The sequence below is a fragment of the Grus americana genome, chromosome 1, assembly GCF_028858705.1.
Source record: "Grus americana isolate bGruAme1 chromosome 1, bGruAme1.mat, whole genome shotgun sequence".
In the NCBI taxonomy this organism is placed as follows: Eukaryota; Metazoa; Chordata; class Aves; order Gruiformes; family Gruidae; genus Grus; species Grus americana.
The window spans coordinates 33,220,864-33,246,678 of record NC_072852.1 but is presented as its reverse complement, the minus strand read 5'-3'; the positions used below and the strand labels follow the sequence as shown (position 1 = coordinate 33,246,678).

General features: G+C 41.7%; 1 protein-coding gene across 2 annotated transcripts in view; it reads right to left on the bottom strand.

Annotated features, from left to right (window-relative positions):
- Positions 1–870: 870 nt before the first annotated feature.
- PDZRN4 (PDZ domain containing ring finger 4) overlaps positions 871–25,815 on the bottom strand; it is a 259,655-nt gene continuing 234,710 nt past the window's right edge. For both annotated transcript variants that reach the window (XM_054811607.1, XM_054811678.1), the window contains 5 exons: positions 20,763–20,861; positions 18,516–18,578; positions 14,911–15,012; positions 10,273–10,389; positions 871–3,010 (listed from right to left, as the gene is read on the bottom strand). In XM_054811607.1, coding sequence (XP_054667582.1) covers positions 1,484–3,010; positions 10,273–10,389; positions 14,911–15,012; positions 18,516–18,578; positions 20,763–20,861 — 1,908 coding nt within the window. In that variant the 3' untranslated portion in view covers positions 871–1,483. The remainder of the gene's footprint in view (positions 3,011–10,272; positions 10,390–14,910; positions 15,013–18,515; positions 18,579–20,762; positions 20,862–25,815) is intronic.

The following is a 25,815-nucleotide window of genomic DNA, read 5'->3' as shown; positions in this document are numbered from 1 at the left end:
ACCGCAATGCGCCTTTCTGCATCTTTAAGCATATCTTTTAAAGCCTGATGCCAAGTGACTTCAGCACCTAATCCTGCTATCAAAAGCATGTCAATCCGTTAGGAATTGCTCAGGGGCAATGAAAATGGGGCTGTTAGGCAAAGCCTTCAACCCCGATGGCTGTCCAGGACTAGTGGTTTCAGCTTGCTGTAACTCATTGGGCTGCCAGCAGCAGGAGGTCAGAAGATGCCCCAGTGGCAGCTGAGGTGCCTCTGCTGCAGGGAGGGACGAGGAGAGACAAGGCCCTACTCCATCCATCAGGCACCCAGACAGCAAGCTGCCCTTGCTCTCGAGCCCCAGCCAGCTCCCACTGGAGCTCTTCTAAAAGGCTTGGATGCTTCTTAACAATAAAGTTAAACCCTTAACTCATTCAGGTGCCTTTCATTCTTTATTTTTCCTTAACTAACTGACCTTCTATGAAAACACCAGTGACAGCCACTGCTAGTTTTTCTTGCACCAGATTTGGCTCAAAGTGCTCTGTTTATGTTTTGTATGTGCAGAACAAATAGCAAGCTTAGCTGGGGAAAGGACCCACAGTAGTTACCTGACAACATAAAACATAGTAACATCAATGAATCATTCAATCAACTAATAATAGCAGGTAAGAAAAAGCCAGGAAGACCCACTCACTCCTATGTGTTCTGCAAAATGAAAAGCTAATTCATAAAAACCAGTCTTTGGAATTGTGTCCCATGTTCCTGAAATCTCTATATGCTGTAAAAATCATGCATGGTGAAATGACTCATCTTTTAAAGGAAAATGCTCAATTTAAACCAAAGAACTCTTGACTTTTTTTTTCTTAAAGATAAGCAATAATTTATTTCTCTTTCATCTTCACAATTATCACATACTGCCCAGCTACATGACCAATGCCACTACATAACACAGGAGAATTGCCCACCTACACTTCACTTGGACAAATACAATTGCAATTTACAGATTAAATGTACTGTACAATGTGTTGTTGGAAAAATGTCATTCTTATCTATATGATGGGATGTGGCATATGATTTATAAACAGATGCACTCTAAGATGTAAAACGTTAAAACTTGTTAAGCCAAGGATACAGTATAAAGCATTTTGTTTTGGTATTGTATTGTTACTAAAGTAGAAAAAAGAAAACTAGAGAAATAAATCCAGATCTTAACTTACAGGATATGTATTAGGTTAAGAAATTAATTGGCTTCTCCACTTTTTTTTTTGTTTTGCTTTTTTTCTTTTTTTTTTCTACAAATGGATAATATGAATATATTGCAGGATAAAGAAAGACTGCCAGATAAAGAAGGTACCGTTATATGAAAAACAAATGAAAAATTACCAGGTAATTTTGCTTACAAAAAAGGTCAAACTATAAACAGTCACAAAATATATAAAAATGCCACATTGAACGAGGCAATCGTACTCTACCTAAACTGGTAGTATACTCTCTGAAAGAAGTTGCGTTCATACAGTAGTAACTGATAAAAAGGCATTGTGCACTCTTGTGCCATCTGGAGATTTAGCACCGTGTGTCATCAGTTCTTGGATTGTCATCCAGTTGTCCAAGATTTTCTTGTTTCTCTTTTTCATCATCTTTTTGTGGCTCAGTTCAATAATGTTAATTTCCTTTTTGCCCTCGCTGCCACTCTGCGGACTTTCCTTAAGACACTCCAGCCTGCTTCTCATCATGAACTCCCGCCGTCTCCTCTGCTCCTTAGCTCGCACCAAATGCTGCTTCCGCTCTTCTTTGCTCCAGTAGCGACCCATCTTCATCTCACTCATCGTATCATCGTCTGTCGTCATCCCGCTCCTCTCTTCTTTAATTTTTAAGGCACGTTCCTTCAGGATTCTGTCTCGAACTGGTCTCTTTGTGATGTACCTCGTCCCATCACTCCTTATTTTCACTTTCCATTCCATCTTGGGCTCCGCACACTTCTGCGAGTCTTTGCACATGCTCACCAGGCTGAGCTGGCTTTGGGCGTACTCCACAGCAGACTTCTGCTGGATCAGTTGCATATAACTTTGATAATGCTTTGCATGAGCAGGTATATTCCCGTACCTGTAAGAAGAGCTGTGATATGGAGACAGGTAGGGAATGTGCTCGCTGCTCTGCTTTTCCTGGTCTGTGAATTTGCCGCTTTCTGATGCCAGCACTGCATCCTCAGCAGCACTGTTTTGCTCAGTGGGTTTGCTTTTGGCTGAGGTTGTCTCCCTGTTGCTTTGTCCTGAGGATGACTGATTAGCCACGATTGTGCTCCTCAGGTTTTTCCTGTTGGTGATGCTAATCATTCTCTGGAGAGAGTTATCGGGGGATCGCTCCACTGTCAGTGGAGTGCTCCTGCAACTTTCGGCTGTGTTGTAGGCGCTGGAGCTGTCCTTGTCAGACTTCTCAGGGTGCTCCATGATGTCATCCAGTTTGCCTCTTTGTACATCTATGCTGGTGTTATAATTCCTGAACCCTTCGTCATGTAAAGCCCAAATGTCTCCATACTGATCCCTCACCTTTTGGAGCCGGTGAGCTTGCATAATGTTCTGACATTCGAGTTCAATGTTCCTCAGTTCCTCATTGAGTAGCTGCAGCTCATGCTCCACTCCATCTTGCTCTCTTCTGTTGCACTCTATTGTGCTGCTCGAGTAATACAGGTCGTACTCCCCGTGGTTTCGAATCTTGCACTTCAGTTCCAACAGCTGCCGAAACCTTTCACATTCCTCCTCTGGGTTTCCTATGAAATCAGATTCAATGTATTCCCCAGACATAAAGCTTTCATTGCACTGGAGCTCAACGCTTCCTAACGTATCTTGGCTGTGGCCCAGCTCCCGTTTGCTCTGCAGGGTAGCGCTGTTCTGCTCCTCAGGTGCATTTTCTTGCTCTGAGCTCTCGTCATTGCGCAGACTTTCATCTGTAGGTCCCACCCCACTGTCCTTCTCATGATTGTTGGACGATGAGGTTGCAGTGTCTGTAGTGCCGTCCTCCTCTTCATGTTTCTTTGGCTAAAAAAATGAGCAAACCAAAATGATTATCAAATGTAGACCATATTACATGAGAATATTTTCCAGCTCTGTTTTGCTTAAACAGCTGGGATCTGATTTAAGCTAAATTAAAACAGATCACTAAACAGCAGTCCTACTGCTCATATCTTTTAAACATTTCTGAGAGTCATGCTGTGGTGGCCATACTGAGTGAAGTAGATGAATTACAGCACTAGCGACATATCTTCTAAAGTCTGGAAAGAAATATTTCCCTTTCTAGCTAAGCCATCTCTTTGCAGTGCTTAAAGATAATGATCACCAGATGGTACACTGGTTTTGATTCTGGATTATGGCCAGAGACTGGTGGAGCTGAAATCTCTTCAAACTTGGGAAAAAGCTTCAGTACTGGTATCACTTCAAAAAGATAAAGCAAGCAGCCAATCAAACTATGAGTAGTACAATCTAAGAGGGTGCAAAAAGACTACTTTCATCAGTGAGGCTTTTTTTTTTTAAGCAGTGAACTCCTTGTTTGCTCCATGGAGATGGGCAGGGTTGAAGCCTGCAGAGGGCTAGCCTGTTCCACTGTACCCTCTACTGCCCTCTCTAACATTTCTTGTTTTCAGTAGTCTTTTTCTGAAAGACCGTTCATTTTTGTCCTGATTTTGGCTAGGATAGAGTTAATTTTACACCAAGTCAAGGACTTTTCAACATGCTGCCCTGCCAGTGAGGAGGCTGGGGGTGCACAAGAAGCTGGGAGAGAACACGGCCAGGACAGCTGACTCAAACTGGCCAATAGGATATCCCATACCATATGATGTCATGTTCCATATATAACTTGGGGGAAGCTGGCCAGGGATGCAACCGCAGCTCGGGAACTAGCTGGGCATTGGCGGTCTGTGGGTGGTGAGCAATTGTGCTGTGCATCACTTGTTTTGTGTATTCTTTTATCATTATTATTATTATTGCCTTTCTTTTCTGTCATATTAAACTGTCTTTATCTCAACCCATGAGTTTTACCTTTTTTTTTTCCAATTCTCACCCCCATCCCACTGGGCAGGGGCGGGGGGTGTGAGCGAACGGCTGTGTGGTTGTTTTAGCTGCCTGCCAGGTTAAACCACAACAATTTTGAATTCTAGGATTTTGCTCAAGTAGACCTCTCTCCGTCACATCCCTGGAGACCATTTTTGTTCCCTAGTTAGAGTTTATGTTCCTTAGAAATAGAAACAGCCTTTTACCATTAAGCATAGAACAACACTGAGTGCTCGCCATGGGCATAATGTCAAGCTTTTAGGCTGTTGATTTTGAATTCACACTTCACTCATTGTACCTAACCTATTTATATTCTCAACCTATTTATATTCTCAAAGAATGTGAGATAATACCTCTCTGAAGAGATAGACACTTTTTATTTTTCAAACTGGATAAGCAAAGAATTCCCCCCTATTTCCCTTACAGAGCAATCGCGCCAAGTGCAATTTATATGGCCTGTTCGCCAAACATCTAAGTGTATATAGTACCAACCAAACACCGTTTCTCTTTTAGGAGGTATAATTGCATAATTATATATAATGGTAGTAATAATCAAGGGACAAAAAAAGTACAGTGCACCCAGTGAAAGGAAACAAACTCAAAGAGGCCACTGTCATAATTCCCTTTATCTCTACTTTGATAGACAGTAAAACAGGATGAAAATGTGTCTCCTATTTATCCTTTCTCCTCTCTTCATGTGCACCTCATGATCACCCACCCTTCAGCTGGTTTCCTTTCTTCAATTGTTAGGAAAAAATAATGGCCTAGTCTCAGAAAAACAAAAATAACCTCCACCTCCCAAATGCAATCTAATAGTGGAATAAAATAAATACTGAAATAAATACAACACTGGGAGAATTCAGTTTCTGTGACAGACCAGTTAAAAATTTCTGAAAACATGTTTTAGCAATTTGTTTTCAGACAAGATCTGCAAAGCAAAACTTATCTTTAAAATCATAGCATACATTTTACACTCATCATTTTGCTCATACAATGTGCAGCTGATAACAAAATACACAATAAATGTATAATTCACATGTAGCTTTGGCAGCCACACTGGCAATGTGCCAATTACTATCTCCCACTCTCCCCAAATGGGGATAAACTGTTCCCTTGAATTTAAACGTCATGGGACAGAATGTATTCAGTGTTATTCAAGGGATTCAAAGGTTCAATGTTTCTTGATGTTGTAGGGTCAGAATTTTCTAGAAACTAGATTTTGAAACTGCAAGGGACAAAGGCAGACTTTCATGGAAATTCTGCAAGTTTTAAAAATTCAGTAGTACGTATTTTCCCCATGTGAGATCCTCTCAGGTCTTTCTACTTATCCACTTAAAAAACAAGGGTATCTTGTTGACACGGGAAGAAGCAATATGAAGAGTAGTACCAATAACACTCTAAATAACTATTGTAGAATTGTTCTATAATTATAATTTATCTATTCTTTGTTTCCTCAGCTTATGCATTGTTGTGAAGGTGTATAAAGTATAATGGAAGATTTTTTTATTAAGGCTTTTGTTATATTTTTCTGAAATGGCTGCAACACTTCAGTTCCATTTTCAGGAGTAGCTGCAATGTCTTCCCACATCACCTGCTTTTTAAGAGTTCCAAAACATCATATTTTACACAGAGAAAAAAACCCAATGTCTAGAGAATTCTTCCTGAAAACCATGAGTAACCAGAAAGAAGAGCACTCCAACCAGCCAAGCGGCCAGGGCATTCACCAAGAATGCAGGAGATTTAGGTTTAATTTTGTATTTTTCTAGATTACCTAGAATGTCACTACACAAGCTATTCTGGTCCCTTCTCTCATCTGCTTTGGAGCTGCTCCAGCTTGTATTGACCTCCTCTGCCCCCAAACTTTTCAGCAGAGAAGTGATTCCAATCCGAGTCACCTACACTGCACCCCTGCCACTGCAATGTGTAACCCATGTTTCTCACTGCTCTGGAAAATATTTAACTACTGACAGGAGTGAGAACAGCTCCGCCAGACACTGGGAGGGCTGTGCTGCAGCACAGGCAAGAATTTGGGTGCCTGACCCAAATGCGGGCTCCATTCACATTAGAAAATGAGGAGGGCCAGGATTGTCCACACTGTGTTAGCACAGTTAGACAGCTTACAGGAGCTGAGCTCCATGATGCTTCCTCTGATGTCTCCAGCATGGTGCCACACCACCAAAGCGTATATTTGAGCACTTCTGAAAAGAATCCCTTTATGTGTCTATTTGTATAGGTGTTGAAACAGATTTTACAGTTTGGACCCACGCGCTTTCAGAATTAGTGGCTCTTGCTTTCTACACCACATTTATCAACAATTTAAACTTTGCTCCTTCAACTTCAATAAGGAGTTGGACTCGATGAGCCTTATGGGTCCCTTCCAACTCGGGATATCCTATGATCCCATGATCCTATGAACTTCCACTTTATTTAGACTGACTGAATATAATACACTGCCATCTACTCAAGTTACACTATCCATAATTAACACACACACGCAAAAGATGTAAAAAAAGTAAACCCCATCTTTCCAGTCTAACAGAAATCAGATGGGTGGGATTGATTTGACCAAATGTAAATGTCTATAGTACAGGCACCTGAATGTCAGGTAGTCACTTTGGGTTCCCCTCCCTGTCAAGAAGAAGCAAATGCCTGTACAATCAGATTCTTCTCAACCTAAAGCAGACATCCGTATAACATTAAATCTTTCCCCAGTATGTGGATACTTGCAGCTAGTTCAATTAAGAAAATAGAAAGCAATAGAGATATTTATTGTACTGCATGTTTTCGAGATATATTTTTAAACAGATCTGTGACCCAAATAAGGTAGCCCCTGGCATTTCTGTCCTGGACTTGTCATGCTTGCCAGAGCTCCTAAACATGTGCAGACTGAGCAGTCTTTTACAATATGCGATTATTTTAATTTTATTTTGAAAGGTAACAAGCCTAATTCCAGGTTAAGTCCCTTCTGAAAAACAAGAGACAGTCTCCAACTGTCAGTGCGTTTCTTTTGTCAGTGTTATCTATAATCTATTCCAAACAAAGTGTTTGTTTTCAAACATATGTTGTCAATCTCTTCTACAATTACTTCTGTTTGAAATACCAAAGGGCTCCTTAGGCCTCATCTTTGCAGTGAGAACTCAGATAATGAGAAGGCGAACCTGGCGATGCGTACAATCAAGCAATAAATGAACCTCAAAAGATTCTGCATTTCAGCTCCAGCAAGCATTCATGCCTATAAAATGGATAATCTTGCAGGAATTCAGGCACTGTTCTATTCTCATTTCACAACTTGTGATGTATATTGGGACTCAAGACCCAGGCTGCTACTAAAGTTTGAAGGCAGTGAGATTCAGCCAAAGGTTTTAATAAACGTAGCTGCTGGGCTCTCTGGTCAGTCTCTGACAGTGAGAAGGAGACTGACCACAGGGAGAGGAATTTCCAGTGGCAGGCTGGCAGGCTAACCACAAGGTACTCCAGCCACGAGGGGAAAATGGGATTGATTTCAGTGGTGCACTAAAAGGGAAAATGCTCTTCTGCAAACAATGCTGTTCTTTTAAAACAGGCCTCTCTCAAAAAAGAATATTCCCCAGATATTTTCACTGCATTTCAGCTTTGAATGAACTCAAGTAATTTTTTTTTATCCAATTCTTTCTCTTCTTAATAGGTTTTGATATATTCCATGATACCGATAAGAATTTCTGCATGGCAAATGTATGGTATTCTTCTGAAAGTTATCTCTGCTGCACAATGAACCGTGATGTTGTAAAGGGGAAGGAATACAATGAGTTATAAAAATGGAGAATTACATCTTTCCTTGACTTTTATTGGACTATTCTATACAGAGAAGATACAATTCTTGATTAAATTCTATAGAGTGGCTCAAAAACATAGAGAAAAGACACAACTATCTACTTAATTCTTCTATTACAAACTGTACCAGATTTTTCTCTGACAGCTCATACTAAATGTTAAAATGGCATTCTGTAAAACAGACTTGCATTTGGAAGGACATTCTGCTATACTGTGTATTCATTCCTGCAGCTCACAAGATTCATGACTACAGATGATTATGAAGCCAGAGGACTGTGTTTTGGTTCACAGAAATCAAGGCTGGCATTAGAGCAAAATCTCCATGGCCAGCCAGGGAGCTTGAAGATACTCAGCTTGGCCACTGGCAGTTGCAATGAGAACGGCTTCATTGCTCTGATGGATTGTGTGATTCACCTCAGGAAACTGCTACGTTTCCCAGCCTAACAAGGAGTAAAGAACCAGTTTTCCAACTTGCCGAGTCACTACATTGAGTCTAGAGAGACAGCAGCTGTCACAGATTACTGACGGTCCATTACACACCAAGCTGCATTTGGTTGATTCGATTACTCATCAGAAGGGCAAAGAAATGTCTGGCTGTCCTAGAATTACTTCAAGCAACCCAACGTCAGACACCGACAGAGCACAAGTGACCATAATTTTTTCAAATGTAGCTCTCTTCTACAGTAATATAAAATCTCAATAGGGACGCCCCCCCATCCTTAGTGTAAGATCCCAATGGGGAATAAGCAATCTCAATGGCTTCTGTTAAACCACTTCACAGAACACCACTCTTCAATAATTAACACTATCCACAAGCCACATTCAGTGAGAAAGCCAAAGCTTGACAAGAACTTGGGAGTGGAATGTCACAACTGTGAAGTCATTTCAGAGGCCCCAACACGTCGTGTGAGGGGCTAGTGGGGGTTTGAGTGAAAATGTCACTGTGCAAAGGAAATTGCTTTGTGAAGAACGAGTGTTCCTTCTGACAGGAAATCTTTTGCTATCCAAGATAAAATTTGTGGTTAAAAAAATAAACAAGATGCCAAATATCAGTTCAAAGTAGCTAGCAGTGCAGTAGTTAGCACATTTAACCTGGGAAACTGAGGCTTGGATCGCTGCCTGGAAAAGAGGGTTGTAACTAAAAGGCCACTATAAATCCTGTTGCAAGACTCCCTTCACCTCTGACCCTGGAGTTATTCCACTTTGTGTAAATAATTAAATGCTTGTAAGATCAAGGATTTGTAATCTGATCTATCATATTCCAGATAATTGACTTAATTACTCTGCCAGTGTCTCTGTCCCAACGAATATTTATGTACAATGAATAGCTTTAATAGGAGCTATCACCTAGTCAACAGCCCAGCATCAAGGCTGGAGGGAAGGTGAGGAGGAAACAAGCTAGATGTACTTTCAGGCCCCCACTGTGGAGCAGGTGGTGAGGTATGTGAAGCCAGGTTTCCTGTTAGCCAAATAAGGTCCTTGGTTTCCAGAGGAAGGAAGGCTCTCACAGTCTTTCTCCCTCTCTTTACTTCAAAGAAAAATGCCTCAGGCTCTGCTTTCAAGCAATTCAGAATGGGGAAAAAAATTCTAAGTCACAAATTTCTGTGGGTGGAAAAACAGTCTCTCCCCAGCTGCACATACACAGAAGCCAGGAAATGAAGTTGGATTTTATTTCCTTGGCTCCACACAGGTGTGCATGCTGAGAGACCATCCGACTCAGGTGTGGATAAGGTCACTTACACCTTCCACAATAAAGTACAGCTGAGAAGACCCATCCCTTGATGAAACTGTATGGCTAGAGGTGCACATGCATCTTTGCCATAGTCACACTGCCTACAGCGCATATGAGCAGGTAAAAGTCAGGATAGCAGCAAGGTGAGACTATGCTAACAATATGCTTATTTGTCTCCATTAACAAAACAAATGCCAAGCTGTGTGCTGTCGGTATAAGAAAAATACACTTGTATTACCAAAACACCTGTTGTTTATTTTAAACTCCTCTTCCATCTTGTTTTGCAAGCTCTCTGGTGCAAGGGCTGGCTCATGCCTCATGCATACAAGAGGGACATGTATCTCAACTTGGAGCTTTAGGTGCCACACTGATACAATTCATTAAAAAAGAAACAACTGGCAAAAAAATAACAACATAAACCCCAAACACTTCAGAATTAAAGAAGGAAAGCAATATTATTCTGAGAGTTCAGAGAAACTGAGAAATCTGCACTTATCACAGCCTCCTAAATTGTTTGCTAACTTGTGATACTGGGCCTAAGCATCTATTGTTCTCCTTTTCCTTACCTACAGCATGTTGGAGTTCACAGCATTTTAGAGACAAAATTCTATCAAAGCCTTTGACTCCTTATAATAGCATAACATTTCATTCTCTATTAATAAAAAAGTATACCTAGCAAAATTTCAAATGATACATTTAGTAGCAGTCCTACCTGCTCCACCTCGTTGGCTGTGTACTGCATCGCTTCATTATGCTGCTCTTCCAACATTTCCAAGTTTAACTCCTCTAAGAATTCATTCCTTTCATCATCCAGCCACCCTTCTTCCAGCTGCAAAGAATACATCAGTACATTACATTATGTTAGCAAGGACACATGCTAAAACAGGGTAAACCCAAATGGCAATGCTTGACTAGTTCTTTTTCTCCTAATGATTCTCTTCAGAAAGCCAGGCGGTAGGAATTCACATCTCAAAAACAGAAGAAAAAAAAGGATTAAAAAAATGGGATTCATGCCTTTTATCCTTTCTTGAAACAGTATGACTGATTTTCTCTCATAATGAAGGAGACTGCACAGCACAGACATTACTTCCTTTCAAAAGGTATGAAAGGCGCAGTGCATAATCCCGAAGCTGTCATGTTCATTACCACTGAGAGCCCCCGTGCTGAAAGAGCGGCAACGTTACTAATAGGGCCAGGAGGCAACCGGGCTCTTTCCTCTAACAACCTCTGTCCCAGCGCTGTGCCCTGCTGCCGCCACCTCAACAGAAACCTTATGTTGCGTTTCTGTCACCGTTTTCCCATTGATCGTCCAGGTAAACAAACGAACAGAGGAGGGTGACAGAAAGATGCCGTGACTTGAAGGGAGGTTATTTTTGTTCTCGCAGTGTGCCTAGAAGCAAGGCTTATCCATTTATTTGTTTTCTTTTCCCCAAGCGTAAAATAATACTTTGACATTTGGTGAAGACGGCATTGCTAAAGGACAGGAGGGGATGCTATGTTTTCTGTCAAGTGGATATATCCTCTCTTTGCACCCACTTTGCACCCTTCACATCTTTCTAAACTGATAAAACAGGCACCCCTGGCCTAAAATGCTCTTCCTCCCATTTTGCTCATTGTGCACATGTGCACGTGGCACACATCCATTTGTATTTGTAATCCCTTGCCAGATGGCACACTGCATTGAAAAGCAAAATATTGGTCAGTGGCACTCCTGGCTATGACAACAGGATTGTAGCAGATAGAAACGTTGTTTTGTCACTGGTGAAGGAACCAGAGGAAGAAGGTGACAAAAATATGCTAAAAGGTAGAAGTCTCAGTATTAGACAATTGCAAAAGTACCAATTATTCATGTCTTGAGACAGCAATAGCAAAGTAATACAGGCCAACACCTACAGCAGAACAGGCACCACTGCCTCAAAGCCAGGAGACCTCTGGCCACAGATGCCCATCAGAAAAGTTACACCAAACCAGCAAGTAGTAGTTCAAAGCTACACAAGGAGTGATCGATGCTGTGTGTTACTTCTAGCTGAATACTGGCAGGAAACCACGGTTTCCTTCACAAACACTGATGTGTTTTTGCTCATGCCAACGAACTCTTAAAAAGAACATCAGCCTTTCACCGTTTTCCTTGGAAAAACCAGCCTCTAACAGTTTGGGATTAGAAGGAGGCTTTTTTCCTTGAGGCCATGTAATTTTTAAGTTTGTCCTTAATGGGACTTTGAAACCACTCTCTGAAACATCTGCTACTGGCCACTAGTATTGTTTACTTGTCTTGTTTGCTTTTTTTTTTTCCAAGGAAAGCATGAACACAATCTTCCTCTACCATAAAGGATGCAGTTGAATTTCCCTCATTTGAGGAATTTGCAGAGATTAAAAATCTGGAGGACAAAATCTGTCTCCCATAACATCCTGATAACCAAGCTTAGGAAGTGTGGGTTAGATGAGTGCACAGAGAGGCGGATTGAGAACTGGCTGAACAGCGGGGCTCAGAGGGCTGTGATAAGCAGCGCAGAGTCTAGCTGGAGGCCTGTCGCTAGTGGTGTGCCCCAGGGGTCAGTACTGGGTCCACAACATATTCATCAGTGACCTGGATGAGGGGACAGAGGGTACCCTCAGCAAGTTTGCCGATGATACAAAACCGGGAGCAGTGGCAGCTAAACCAGAAGGCTGTGCTGCCATTCAGTGAGACCTGGACAGACCAGAGAGTTGGGCAGAGAGGAATCTGATGAAATTTGACAAGGGCAAGTGTAGGGTCCTGCACCTAGGGAGGAATAACCCCATGCACCAGTACAGGTTAGGGGTTGACCAGCTGGGAAGCAGCGCTGCACAGAAGGACCTGGGAGTCCTGGTGGACAACAAGCTCTCCATGAGCCAATGGACAATGTGTCCTTGTGGCCAAGAAGGCCAATGGTATCCTGGGGTGCATTCAGAAGAGCCTGGCCAGCAGGTCAAGGGAGGTTATCCTCCCCATCTACTCTGCCCTGGTGAGGCCACATTTGGAGTTCTGTGTCCAGTTCTGGGCTCCCCAGGTCAAGAAAGACAGGGAACTACTGGAGAGAGTCCAGCGAAGGGCTACGAGGATGACGAGGGGACTGGAGCATCTCTCTTATGGGGAAAGGCTGAGAGAGCTGGGTCTGTTTAGCCTGGAGAAGAGAAGACTGAGAGGGGATCTCATCAACGCTTGTAAATATCTAAAGGGTGGATGTCAAGAGGACGGGGCCAGACTCTTCTCAGTGGTGCCCAGTGACAGGGCAAGGGGCAACGGGCACAAACTGGAACACAGGAAGTTCCATCTGAATATGAGGAAAAACTTCTTCACTTTGAGGGTGACCGAGCACTGGTAGAGGCTGCCCAGAGAGGTTGTGGAGTCTCCTTCTCTGGAGATATTCAAAACCCGCCTGGACACGATGCTGTGCAACCTGCTCTGGGTGATCCTGCTTTAGCAGGGGGTTGGATGAAAGATGAACTCCAGAGGTCCCTTCCAACCCCTACCATTCAGTGAAAGATGAATCTCACTTGTGCAAATCTGCTACTTTGATTGCAGCAAACCCAGTACCTAACTAATGGGAATGCTCATGTTATTACAGCTTTTAGAATAAAAATAATACATGGTTCAGGATACATGTGCACTACATACACACACATGTGAATACACATGCCTGTGCCATTTGTTTATATATTAAACAGATTGTGCATTCCTCTGGTTCTGTTTCAAAACTTAATTATTCATTGGTATTCACTGTGCAAATAAATGATCAGAGAAGGTTTTCTTCCCTGTTAATGAATGAATGTGGTCAGCAGTCACCCTTCAAGACAGAAATACTGGCATTACCATCTTCTATCTAAAAATAAAAGCCTGCTTAATCCTGCTCTCTTTTATGAGAGTCAAAGCAACACAACTAGCAGAAATCAGTTTGTGGACAGCCTGATTTCTGACATACTATGTCTTTTTATTCAGTTTTACGTTAATATCTTCTTAAAACACATAAATTAAACCCCCAAAACCCCAAAACTCTCAAACCAAAAAACACTTATAATTTGAAAGGAGCATCCATATGGGAAGTTATATTGGTACAGCTAAGTAATTCCTTATCATCTCATACTGACTTTTTCATGTTGACCAGTCTAAACAAATAAGAGAATGAACTTTCCCTGGGCATGTATTTTATAAGTGAGTGGGTTTCAGTTCCGTACTGAAAAAAACAAAATCTTAGTGAAAAATCGTAAGAATAATACTGAAAAAACTCTTTCAAAACTTCTGCAAACTTCCAGCGGGGGTTACAGTTTTGCAATATAAACTGATGCATAGCTTTTTTTGCTGCACTATGTCACCAGTTTTATGGGAATTGTTTAGATTCCTGAAAAACATAAAGGAAATGAATGCTGAAACTGTGAATCTTTTATAACTACCATATTCAAGCAGAGATTTCAAGTGGCACTGAATTACACTTACTCAATTTAATTTATACAGAGTATGCAGCTAGCGAGACTGAGAAATATCAGATCAATAGCATGAGAGAGAAATGGCAACATAACCAACTCTGAATTGTTGGCAGATGGAGAGAACAGTGACAATATAATATCTTTTTGCTTTGCAATGGCCTATAAACAGAATATAAAGGGAAGTACAAAGAGTATTCTTCTTCCACTCTATCCCTCCTTTAGTCTGATGATCAACCTAACATCTGCCCCCTGCAATGACATAAAAAATTACTGGCATGGCAAGATTCTTAGCATTGGCATAATTTTATTTTTAAAACCACAGAAATGTTTCTAAAAGCTTTTGAAAATGCATCTCCCAACATACAAGCAGGTTTTTGTGACCAAGGTCCTTTGAAAACAATTAGATCCACATTTGCTGAATGGTATTGTAGTGAAAGTCCCATAATTGGTACATAAATGAACAGTTTAAATGCCTGCTTATAAGTGCATAGGATAAAAAGAGACATCATCAGTGACCACCTACAGCTTCATGTAAGTTCATATAAGTGACTGAGGTTAAGTATCGGAAATTTATCCCCAGAACAAATAATCATCATTTTATGAGTCATATATAGTTTTCAAGTTCTACTTCATATTTTACTAATATCATATTAGTGCTGTCAGCTTGAATTGCATACCTGCTTACTCTGTCAGCTGGAAAAGAATTGCTTAGTTTGGGGAAAACAAGCCCTAGTAATATCATGTTATTTTCTTTGTTGGCTAAACAAGGGCCAAGCTCTGCAATTATCTGTTTCATCCTTTTGTAAGGAACTTTGGCATTCCTATTTCTCAGGAGTTCATTACTTACAGTGACAGTGAATGTACAGTATAAGCCAGGTTATGGCTCAGTGCATCTATTTAGTCTAACCTGCATCTCCGGTCTTGCGACCAGCAACACAATTTTCTTGCATTCTTCACTGGAGAGCAATGCCACTGCCTCTTCACGATTCTGGACATCTTGGCCATTTATCTAGAAAACAAATGAAAGTGGCACATTAGTTTCTATTTCCACAAAGCAACACACAATAAAGGGCAGATATCAGCTCATTTGTGTTGAATGTATGGACAATGAAACTCGCGCAACGGGCTCATCTTCAGCCCCTCAGTGGTAAGTGCCTTCACTCAATTATGCGCTTACTGTAAGAGCTGTATCGATCGTTGAAGGATGGTGGACATCAGAGGAAGCAGTTATGTTCATAAATGTCCAACCTGCGCCCTGGTAACATACATCTAGCAACACAATTAACCAGCCCCTGACAGGTGACGTTCATCTTTCTCCGTTCAGAGTAATGGAAGTGTCACTCTGAGATAATAGTGCTGGTGGAAGCAAGACTGGTAATGCTACAGCTGAAATCAGTCACGCTGTATGCTGGTAGAGAGCCAATTAGAGAGCTACAGTATTATCTCTCACCAGGCAATACTTACAGGCCACTGCTTATTGCTGCTCCATTTAATCATTTTATATTTGTGTGGACAGCTTAGTATCCAGAACCACACAAAACATATGTATCTCCCTTACAAGGGGATAATCAAAATAAAAGTGGTTCTCCAATGAGGACGTGCTTTTCTCGCTACCTTTCTCCTATTCTGTCACCTCATTAAAACAGCCACATCCATGAGTACATGGAAACAAACACATTTTCCATTGTCCAAAACCCTTTATTGAGGGAATCAAATAGAAATCTCATTTTCCATGCGTATTTGGTTTTGTCCAATTCACAGCACAAGAAGTGCATTATTCTCATTGTGACAATAGCAACAAAAAAACCTTGGTCTATTTGAAAATGAGTGAAAACAAAACAGGAAGACAGAAGAATCTGAATATTTGAGAGAGATAAAATCTTATAAGGATTTGATTTCAAAGTAGCAGGAACCTCCCGGTCAAAAAGTAAAGAGAAAGTTGTATTTCTGCACATATGTTTGGCCTGAAAGCTTTGACTCAGACAGTTTTAATTCAGACTAAAGAAAACTTCAGTGCACCCTGATTATCTAACTAGCAATGAGTAAAATGTCTGAGACCCTTCAAAGCTTACATGAAGGGACAGCTGTGGTCTGTGGGAGACCAGATGACTATTTGATAACGCAGAGCTGCCCTAACCCGAAAAGCAGAGATGCAGCCACAGAGGCCCGGGGGCAGATCTCCGGCTTGTGCAACACAGCCCGCGGCTGCGGTGGCTGCTCTGGCAACTCCTATCAGCCTCGCACAGCCTGGAGGTGCCCACCCCACACCGGCTGCACCATCATGGGGGATGAGCTGCACATCAGCCTGCCCCACAGCATCTCATCCCCATGGACAGCACTTGTCAGCCTGGAGGTTCACAACTAAAAATAGCAAGTCTCACTAGGACTGTCCTTATAAAACCTTTCCCTTGACTCTGTAACATTTGATGTAAAATACTCAGGGTGTTCTCAGATGCTTAAGGAGACTGAGAAGGTGACAGGAGAGGTGTGAGGTTTGTGAGAAAGACAAGGGGAAAGTTTCAGCATCAAAAATGTGAGGAAATCTGCTGTAATTTTGTGAGAAATACATCAAACAGAACGTCCCTCCCAGCCTTAACCAATGCCATCCACCACCCACAGAAAATGCCCCCACGCTCAAGCATCTGGCTCTTTCCCAGACCCAGTGTAATCCCCCCGTAATGGCACTGTCACCTTCTATTTCTCTGAGTTATCTCATCAATAAGAGTAGATAGAGGGTCAATGTGTTTTCAGATATGAAAGTAAACCCCACATAACTCTCTGGGTGTTAACTTTAATGATCAAACTCATAGCTATATATCAGCACTGACATTAAAGTAATGCTCCAGCCTACAAAAGGACAGCAGAATTACCTATGCTTTTCTCTTGCCCCCGGAGTCTTTACTCACAATTGAAATGAATTTCATTAGGAACTGGAGAACATTTACCTGAACTGCTGTTGGCTCTCCACTTCATCCAGAAATTTTAGAAAGCAAGGAAAGGAGCAGAAAATGGACCTACCCTGTATTTCCTTATTTTGAAATGCATAGAGTAGAAATGAAAGTTGTTTCTACTCAGTCGAATAAACCATTTTCTTTTCTAATTTTTGCAAGTTAAAAATATAATTATATCCTGTTTGCTTTCTTCAGGAGGTATTTTATAGAAAGACACAGAAGGTAGTGCACTGACTTCTCCACTCCTAGCTGCACCCCATGATGTTGTCCCATCACTCCAAGTACCACCAAGGAGCTCACTGCCCTCACACTGTGGCGTCTGTGTCTTCTGGAGGGGAGCACCATCCGTCCTGTGAATATTTTCAGATTCCCAGCCACACAAAGAATAAAACAGGAGCCCCTGAGTGAGCCCTGACATTAAAATGTAACTTATTATTTCGTCTGCAAAAGATGGGCCACTTTGGTAAGCCACCTTGTAGACCCTGTTGTCTTAGCTAGACTCCCAAAGCTGATACCGTGGTAAAAGACACAGGTACAGGTTACAGCAAAGACATTTCCTGTAGAAATGAAAAGACCGAAGGGAATGAACAGGCTGATCTTGTGACAACCTGAAAGATCACGTGCCTAAATTAATGAAGGCAATTACGGAACTGGTTACAGAAAAGCAACCCATCATCACCAGGAGCTCCTTCTGGGGCTTCAGTAAAAAAAGGTCAAAATACAAGGGAAATCGGCTGGGAGCCAGAACTAAAATGCTACAATGCAGCAAAGAGTTTCCAATCTATTGATTTTTGGTAGCTGTTTTGTGATTTTGTCACTATTGCAAAAAAACCGTACTATTCCCTGCCATTTGAAAATGCCGTTCTAGCTACTTCCCTCTCTGTACAGGTACACTGCCCTCCTCCAGAGCCAGCAGCTCGCCACCCTCACCCACAGGTGCTATGCTGTACCACACAAACCTATCTTCGGGGCAGCTCCTTCCATGAGCAGATCAATGGGAACAAAAGTTAAAAAAATAACCCAAGATGGTGGGATTAGAAAAGAACTCAGAAAAGTGATATTTTGTTGGTGGAGGAAAGGAAATATTAACAAAAGCCTAGTGAATCCTCTCCCCCCCAAGTACATTCAAGATTATCCTTCACTAACAGCACATCTTTTGTATGAAAACTCTTACCATCTATGCCCAGCATGAGTGAGTTTTACCCAAATTTATGAGATCGCTGCATGATCAGCAAGTCTCTGACACCCATATTTATGTCTGCAGGATCCCTGTTTAGAATGTGACACTGAGATGAACACAGGGGAAATGAGATTTGCTAATAAATACGGCAAAAAAAGACATGGGACATAAGGGCATGAGCCAGAACGAGTTTGTCATTCTCATTTTTCAGTACACGCACTCTAGCTCCCGGCTATTGTGTTAAAAAACAGACAGACATGGATTTTCTCATCGATCACAGCAACAAAAAGAACCACCTTCCCTCATTAACAGTCCACAGAGAAGACGGCACTGCGCGTTTGTCTGAAGAAAGAGTTTAAGGAAGAGTCTATTGTCACATACTTGCAAAATGCGGTCTCCTTCACGGATCCGGCCATCTCTGGCAGCAATGCTGTTTGGATCAACCTGCACAGGACAATATCCAGTAACTGAACATGGAAAGATTTTTACTGGAAATGGTAACAGCTGCGCAATTGCACAGTTTGAAAAAGTACCATTTTTACTCTTTACAGAGGCAATCTGAAGTTTCCTTTACAGTCATATAAACTCAGTAGTTCTTTAAATAATTGTATAAGCTTGTTTCAGGTAAAAACCTAAAGACAGAAAGGGTTGGGAGCATATGATTTTCAGATTAATACTTTCCTCTGCCACCATCAGGCATGAACCTTCAGTGTCAGAGCACTAAGAATTAATGACAGAGTCCCTCTTCTCTGGAAGTTTACTATGGACTGAGGTGCTTCTGCAGAAGTTGATACTTGTATACAAATGGGCTGGTCTTTGGGAAAAGAGCAAGTTTATTTTTCTTTTGTGGAAACATTTACTATTAAATGATTGTCTCAGTTATCAATCTGTTATTTTCTCTGGAGTTCTGCAGCTCATGAGGAAACAGCAAAAAACCCCAAAGGATCTATATTGTATAGATCACTCACAGGTACTGCATATTGTTCCTGGTCTGAGTCAGTTAATTTTAAGTTAGTTTAACCTAAATAGATGTTTAGAGCTCCATTAACAGTTTATCAAAGTCACTATAGCTCATCCCTGAGCAATGACCTACTGTTCATTGCAGGGCAATTCGATCTATCACCTTTCACTTGATGGTTATCTTAAATCATTTATTTTGCCTTGTCATGCCATAAGCTATTTTTTCAAACCAAACATTTGAGTTGAGCATTGGGTTTGCAGGTTACATCCTCTACAGCTGTTAGATAATATTTTCTTCTTGTGCATTGTCATAGAAAAAAAAAAAAGATTCTGAAGTGCTAAAGTATGAAAAACAATATAATTACATTAACTTTAAAAGGTCTGAGAAATTTCTAGCATGTCAGAAAACCAGCATATTTCAGATATAATCCTGGAGTGTATGAAGAGATTCCTGGACTTTCTTTGTCCTCACAAGGTCAAACAGACTTTAACAGCAGCGCTTATACAACTGGTAGAGGACTTATTCTTAGGTAGTTTTATATTAATTCCTCATTCTTTTTCCAAGGCTGTGCTTTTCAGCTTCTTTGACATTGCTGCTGGCCTGCAAATGAGCAATCTTGCCTTCATCCCTGTTCACAGATACATAGGAGAATTCTCTCCACTGATCCTGTCCATGATCTTCACTCAGAATTGAGAATCACAGAATTACAGAACATGTCAAGTTGGAAGGGACCCATAAGAATCATCGAGTTTAAGCCCCTGCCCCTCACTAAACCCTATGACTAACAGTATCATCCATACACTCCTTGAACTCTGGCTTTGTGCTGTGACCACTTCCCTGGGGAGCCTGTTCTAGTGAAGAACCTTTTCCTAATGTCCAAATTTGGTTCAACATGTCACAAAAGCGACAAACTTGGAACACAGTTCACGCAGGACAATCACCTATGAGCTTGTTCTCACAAGAGTTCTGCTTTATCCGTAACAACCCTCTTTGAAATGGCTGGAGACTGAAAGGGAGCTAGTGTTCCTGCAAGTCTCATGGACTGACCATGTGAAACAACACTTTGTGACATGTGCTGGATGCCATGTTTTCCTGGTGAAGCCAATGAAAAAATGAGGGTTCATCCCATCTCAGTATACAGTATTTTAGTTTTGTTTGGCAAAAAAAAAATTATTAGTCTTTCTGACATATTCCTCTGCCAAGCTACTCTCTCCACCCACCTGTGGTATGTCTGTGAATACCACAACTGTAACAAACCCTCAAATAATAAAATAATGATTATCCACTTTTATGATTACTAAGGCTGTGGCAGGGGGAGAATGCAAGCACGGTGTGGAGAAGGTGCTTTTCTTCTTAAAAACTTTACCTGATTTCCATCATAAGGGCAGACTTCTTTCAAAATTCAGACCATGCTCAGACCGCTTTGTACTTCCCTAACTATGCTGTAGTTAAAAGCAGCCAGATTGAAGAAGCTCACTAGTAATAACTACACTACTTGGGTAACATAATTTAAACTGGTGATCTAAATGAATTGGAAGTGACATGTGCTGGCTGATGGCCGACACTTTTGCACTCTGGTCTCAGAGCACTCGCTGTTACATTCCCTGGCACGTTTAGCCCTCCACCACGAGCATCTCCCACGCTCCTCCCCATTGCCATGTCCTTACCTCACTGACATAGATCCCTGTGTCCTCCTCGTCATCAGTTCTGTAACAGACAGTCAGCCCCAGCTTCTCCTGGCTGCTAACACGGCACAGCTCCACCTCCTACAAGAAAACACACAGGTTTGCACGCTGGCTTTTGCCAAGGGTGGAAAAAATTGTGTAGCACAAGGGAGCACCAAGTCACTAACCTACTCATACTGTAGGACATACTCATACTGTATGACCTACTCATACCATCCAGTCTCGAGACACAATATTTTGTGTGCATCTTTAAGGGAGAAAATATTCTGTGAATTAAGAAGGAAATCCCAATATACTGCAGGTTCAAGCTATATGGAAACAGTTCAGTAAGACAGGCCAAACTTTGAGAAATATAGCTGTGCATCGATTTTGCAGGTTTTTTTGCTTTTGGATAATAGAAGCTGACTTACAGTATATTACATAGTCATTTTAGTCCTATCACATCAACTATTGATTTATAGGATATAAGACAGACTGGCTACACATCAATCAATCCATCACACAAATGCCACTCCCTTCTAACAGCAATCCAAGCCATAAAGCAAAACCAGCTTTCCATTAATAGCATAATTCCTTCCCTGGCCAGTTTAGTGCCTTAGCTTCATTGCAGAAGCTGTTAGATAACAGAAGGATGCTTCAAGGAATCTCCTGTGGAGCTGAACAGCCGTGGCATCCTCCTCAATTGTGAGATGATGCAGAAAACATATTTTTAGTGCCAGATGTCCCAGCAGTGGCATCTCATGAAAAGTGCAAGTTTTAGGGCAGATGGCGCAGTGATAACTACTACATACACCCATCTGAGTTAAGTGTCTTTAGGGTTTCACGGGGGAATCATTCACAAAAATGCAAAGCTGCACTTGATTTGAACACTGTGAAACGAATAATCGTAATAAAGCACAATGAATCCAATAACACAGAGTATTAGCGTGGTTGCAAATGGGAAACTTTAGTTGATATATGTATTTAAAGGGAGTCTGCAGGTGACATTTGGAGCTTAACAGCTTCTGCTTCTCATGGCTGTGCAAAAAAAAAAAAAAAAAAGAACAACAAACCCACACTTCAGTTCTCAGTCTGTGATACAGAGCTTGTTCCTCCCCATCCCCAGAGACGTCACGCAGATTAATCCATGAGCAGGCACAGGGTGCACAGCAGTGAGGACTCACTACTGAGTCCGATCAAGTTGTGGGGACCAGGTGTCGAAATACCACAACTTAGAGAAAAACCTGCAGTTCACACACATGGGTTAGCAGATGAACCCCATGCCATTTTCATTTCTGCTGAACATCTTTGACAAAATACACTACTGTGGCTTGCTCCCCTGCTCCCTCACCAACGTACACATCAACACGGGTTCCGTACCTGCATAAATCCTACAAACTTCTCGCTGGACTTCAGACACTCAATGTCTTAACAAAAACTCAGAAAATTTAGAAAATACCATGAAACCTGTAGTATTCTTTTGTTTCTCTTAAAATATGACAGGAGTTTTAAATAGGGTGGTAGGAAGTGGAATTAGTCACCAGTACACGTTACGCATTGGGTTTGAAAGAAGAAACACGGGACTGTGTTTTATTAGAGAAGAGAATTGCAGTGACCTGATTTTGGCATTGGGAGTGAAAGTATGTGTACTGAAGGGAGCCCTATTCAAAACCCATAATAATTGATGCCTCCAGAGGGAAAGAACACTTGCCTAGAACTGTAATATTAGGGAGAAATTACAGTAACAAAACGGCTTCAATTACAGCAACAAGGTATACTTTTAAGGAATAGAGAAGCTTGCGGTCCCTTGGAGGCCTATAAGGAAGCCTAAATACACCATAAAGGACTGAGACTGGGACCTTTAAATCAAGGCAAATGAGGAGCTATGCACAAGCTGAAATCCATTGACTTTCATTGTCCTGCCGGCACAACCTCCCATCTCCCCGTGCTGAGGCTGGACAGAGGCCCCAAGGACTGCTCCGAACGTAATTTCTTCAGTTGGGAATGACCTTGAAATTCTTGTGGATGATTTGTCTCAAAATGTTTGTTACTACAAAGCTGTACGAATGTTTTGGGCTGCAAACAAACTGAGTCCTTTCAGCGTGTGCTGGCTCAATGAGCAGAATAATTTAACCATTTAGGGCATGAAAAAGCAAAGGAAAATGAGGATGACCCTAGAGGCTCCATCCTGGGAGTCCAAGAGGTTTGCTAAAACTGTCTCTGGGAACCAGCTGGTGACAAATATCCGTGACTAACATACTCCGACTGGGATGCACCAGCCCTGGCTGCGCATAGTGCTTGAGTTGCCACAGCTTTCCTTTCTCCTCCCAGTAACAGAGCTTAGAGCTGAGGTCTGTACTTGTTTGTACTTGGCACTCCCGGGACTACCTCCTTCCTAAATGACTGTACAAGGCGTAGTCTGATGACTGTGCATGGCTGTGGCTACTTAGAAGCTGTAGATACCTATGACCGAGACACTGGTACTTAGTGTTAAAGGCTCAATGAACATTTCATGTTTTTCAGTCTAGACTCAAGTACATACTCAAGTAATATCTCATTCACTGTGAGGGAGAAGTTGGATGAGGTCTCTTGCTTTGCATTGGAAAACATTCCAGATATAACTGCTTTTCTTCCACTGCACATCTGCACTGCTAACCTCATGGCATCTTTTTTACAGCAAACACAATACATCCTGATCACATTAAAACAAATCAGAGTTGACAAAACATCTTTGGAAAATTTAAAAACATTTTGCGTAAAATATTAAGTCATTTGTCAGAGCAAAAGCCCACAAGTCTGATCTTTAACTCTATACATAAACAAGCACATCGAAACAACTTCAACAGAAGAGCAGCAACTGAGACACCAGAGAACCTGGATCATCATGGTCAAAAGCATTTGACATTGCATTTTGCGACAGATGTTTTTTAGTTGAGTTTTTTCCCAACTGGTCTTTGACAGAAGAAGCAGTAAGTTTGGCAGCAGTAATAAATTTGTAAGAATGTAATTTCCTTCTCTGAAATCCCTTTAGATACATGCACACATGCACGCACATGCATGCACACACACACATAGTTGCTTTCTCTTTGGGTTTTGTGCATGTGCATGTAGGGACTGAACTGACAGTCTTCAAAATTCAGCATTTTAAAAATCTGTGAGAAACAATATTTGGGGATTCATGAAGTGTGCTGACAGACAGATGGTGGAAGGAGAGGGACTGAGGAGAGAGCTCGTGAGATGACAGCCTTGCCTTCTTTTGGGCACTCTGGGGGCAGCCGCCTCTCAACACGAAGAGCATTCTGCTGCCAAGTGACAGAAATCAATGCCAAATTGCTAAATCTTTGACTTGCAATGCTTCTTTTCTCTGGGCGGGCAGAACAATAATTCAGTGTATTGCCACAGTGAAGACAATACTTTGAATTGTTTTGCCATAAATTATTTGGTTAAAAGATAGACACGGTGGAAATTAGAATAAGGACTATCCTGTCTTGAAAGATGGGGATGCAAATTTCCAAGATAGCTCATTTCTTCAGACATAGAAAAGATAGCAAAGAGGTGCAGGTCATGCTCCTGAAGGACTGAAAACTGGTTATATTGGTCACCCTCTGAAGTGATGGAGTAGTGGCTGTAGCCTCTGGCTCCCAGTGAAAGGCCATCATTCGCTTCAGTGATGGAAAACTGGTTTACAGGCTGTCAGCCTCAGGAGACATAAAACCAAACAAGGAGCTGTCACCTCTTTGGGGACGGAAGGCTAGGTTAATACTGTCATTTCTCTCAAGTGGTAGAGAAGTAGATTATAAATGTCATCAAGGGGGCTGCTGACTTTCTAGAATTGCTGAAAAGAGGTGAAGGGCTATTAAAGGAGACCTTGTAAACATTTGCATCACTTTGCAGTTTTAGTGGGTCTTTGTATTGAAAGCTAGATTACAAAGAGGAAAGCTGATGGTCTGTTAGAAAGTAGACCCTGAACACTGCAGTGCCCATCCTTAAACAGTCTTTTGGGGACAAAAAGAGCTCTGAAGCATTTATAGTGCAGCTGAGCTCTGCTCCTGCCTCATCACTACCTGTCACACTCTCTCATCTCCATTTGAACCATCCCATCCTGGAATGCGCCTCCACAAACACAATCCTTCTGTTCTCATCTTCAAAGCCCTTCTCAGTTCACTCTTTCCCAAAGTGACCCCTCACCCATTATTCACACACAGCAGCCTCACTCACCCTTTTCTGTTATTTCCCCCCCCCAAATACTTCCTTACTCCACAAGTGCCCACATCCACACAACCCCTGCATGACCTTCCTTTTATTCTCACCTTATAACCCATCCTGTTATCTCACCTATAGAAATCTGTAAAGAAATTACTCTCTGGTAAGCAGGAAGTCCCATCTACTGAAGTGACCACTTCACTGTGTATGAACCATGTATACAGCCGGGCATTACCGAAATAACCTATTATCATTGCCACTTTGTTCTCCTTTCTCTCTCTCATCCTCTGATCCTTTGTTTGTCTTGCCTTCTGTGTGATGAGAAGAAATTTTTGTACAGGTGGGAAATAAGGCACACAGGAAATTACAGCTAAATACAAATCAGTTGTGAAGAACAGGAAGCTTACCCTCTTTCCAAGGTAGGAGGCTCTCAAAGCCCATATGAGGACTTCCAGTGCTTGGAGGCAACTTGGTGGCTTTGAAGCTCAGAATAAACTTGAGATCTGCTGTGTCCCTGGCACAGGAACTGCCGGGGAATAAGTGAGTTTAAGGAAATCCCAGACGCTGTGATAATATTATTTTTGTTGAATTTGACCTACTATATTCACAGAATGAGCAAAGACATTGTTTGAATTCTTTCCACAGAACTGTAACTCTTGGGTTGCTCTACTGCAATGGAGGTTTAAGGATAGTAACATCGCCTCATAGCAAAGGGTTTAAAGTCCAGTTGCTGGACACTATAATATTGTCTCATCTTATTCTACGTCCATTTTTCATTTCTGTCTACTCATGACTTACTGGCTGTGAAATGGATTAAGACTGGTTTACTGTATTTACTGTAGGCCAGTGTAAC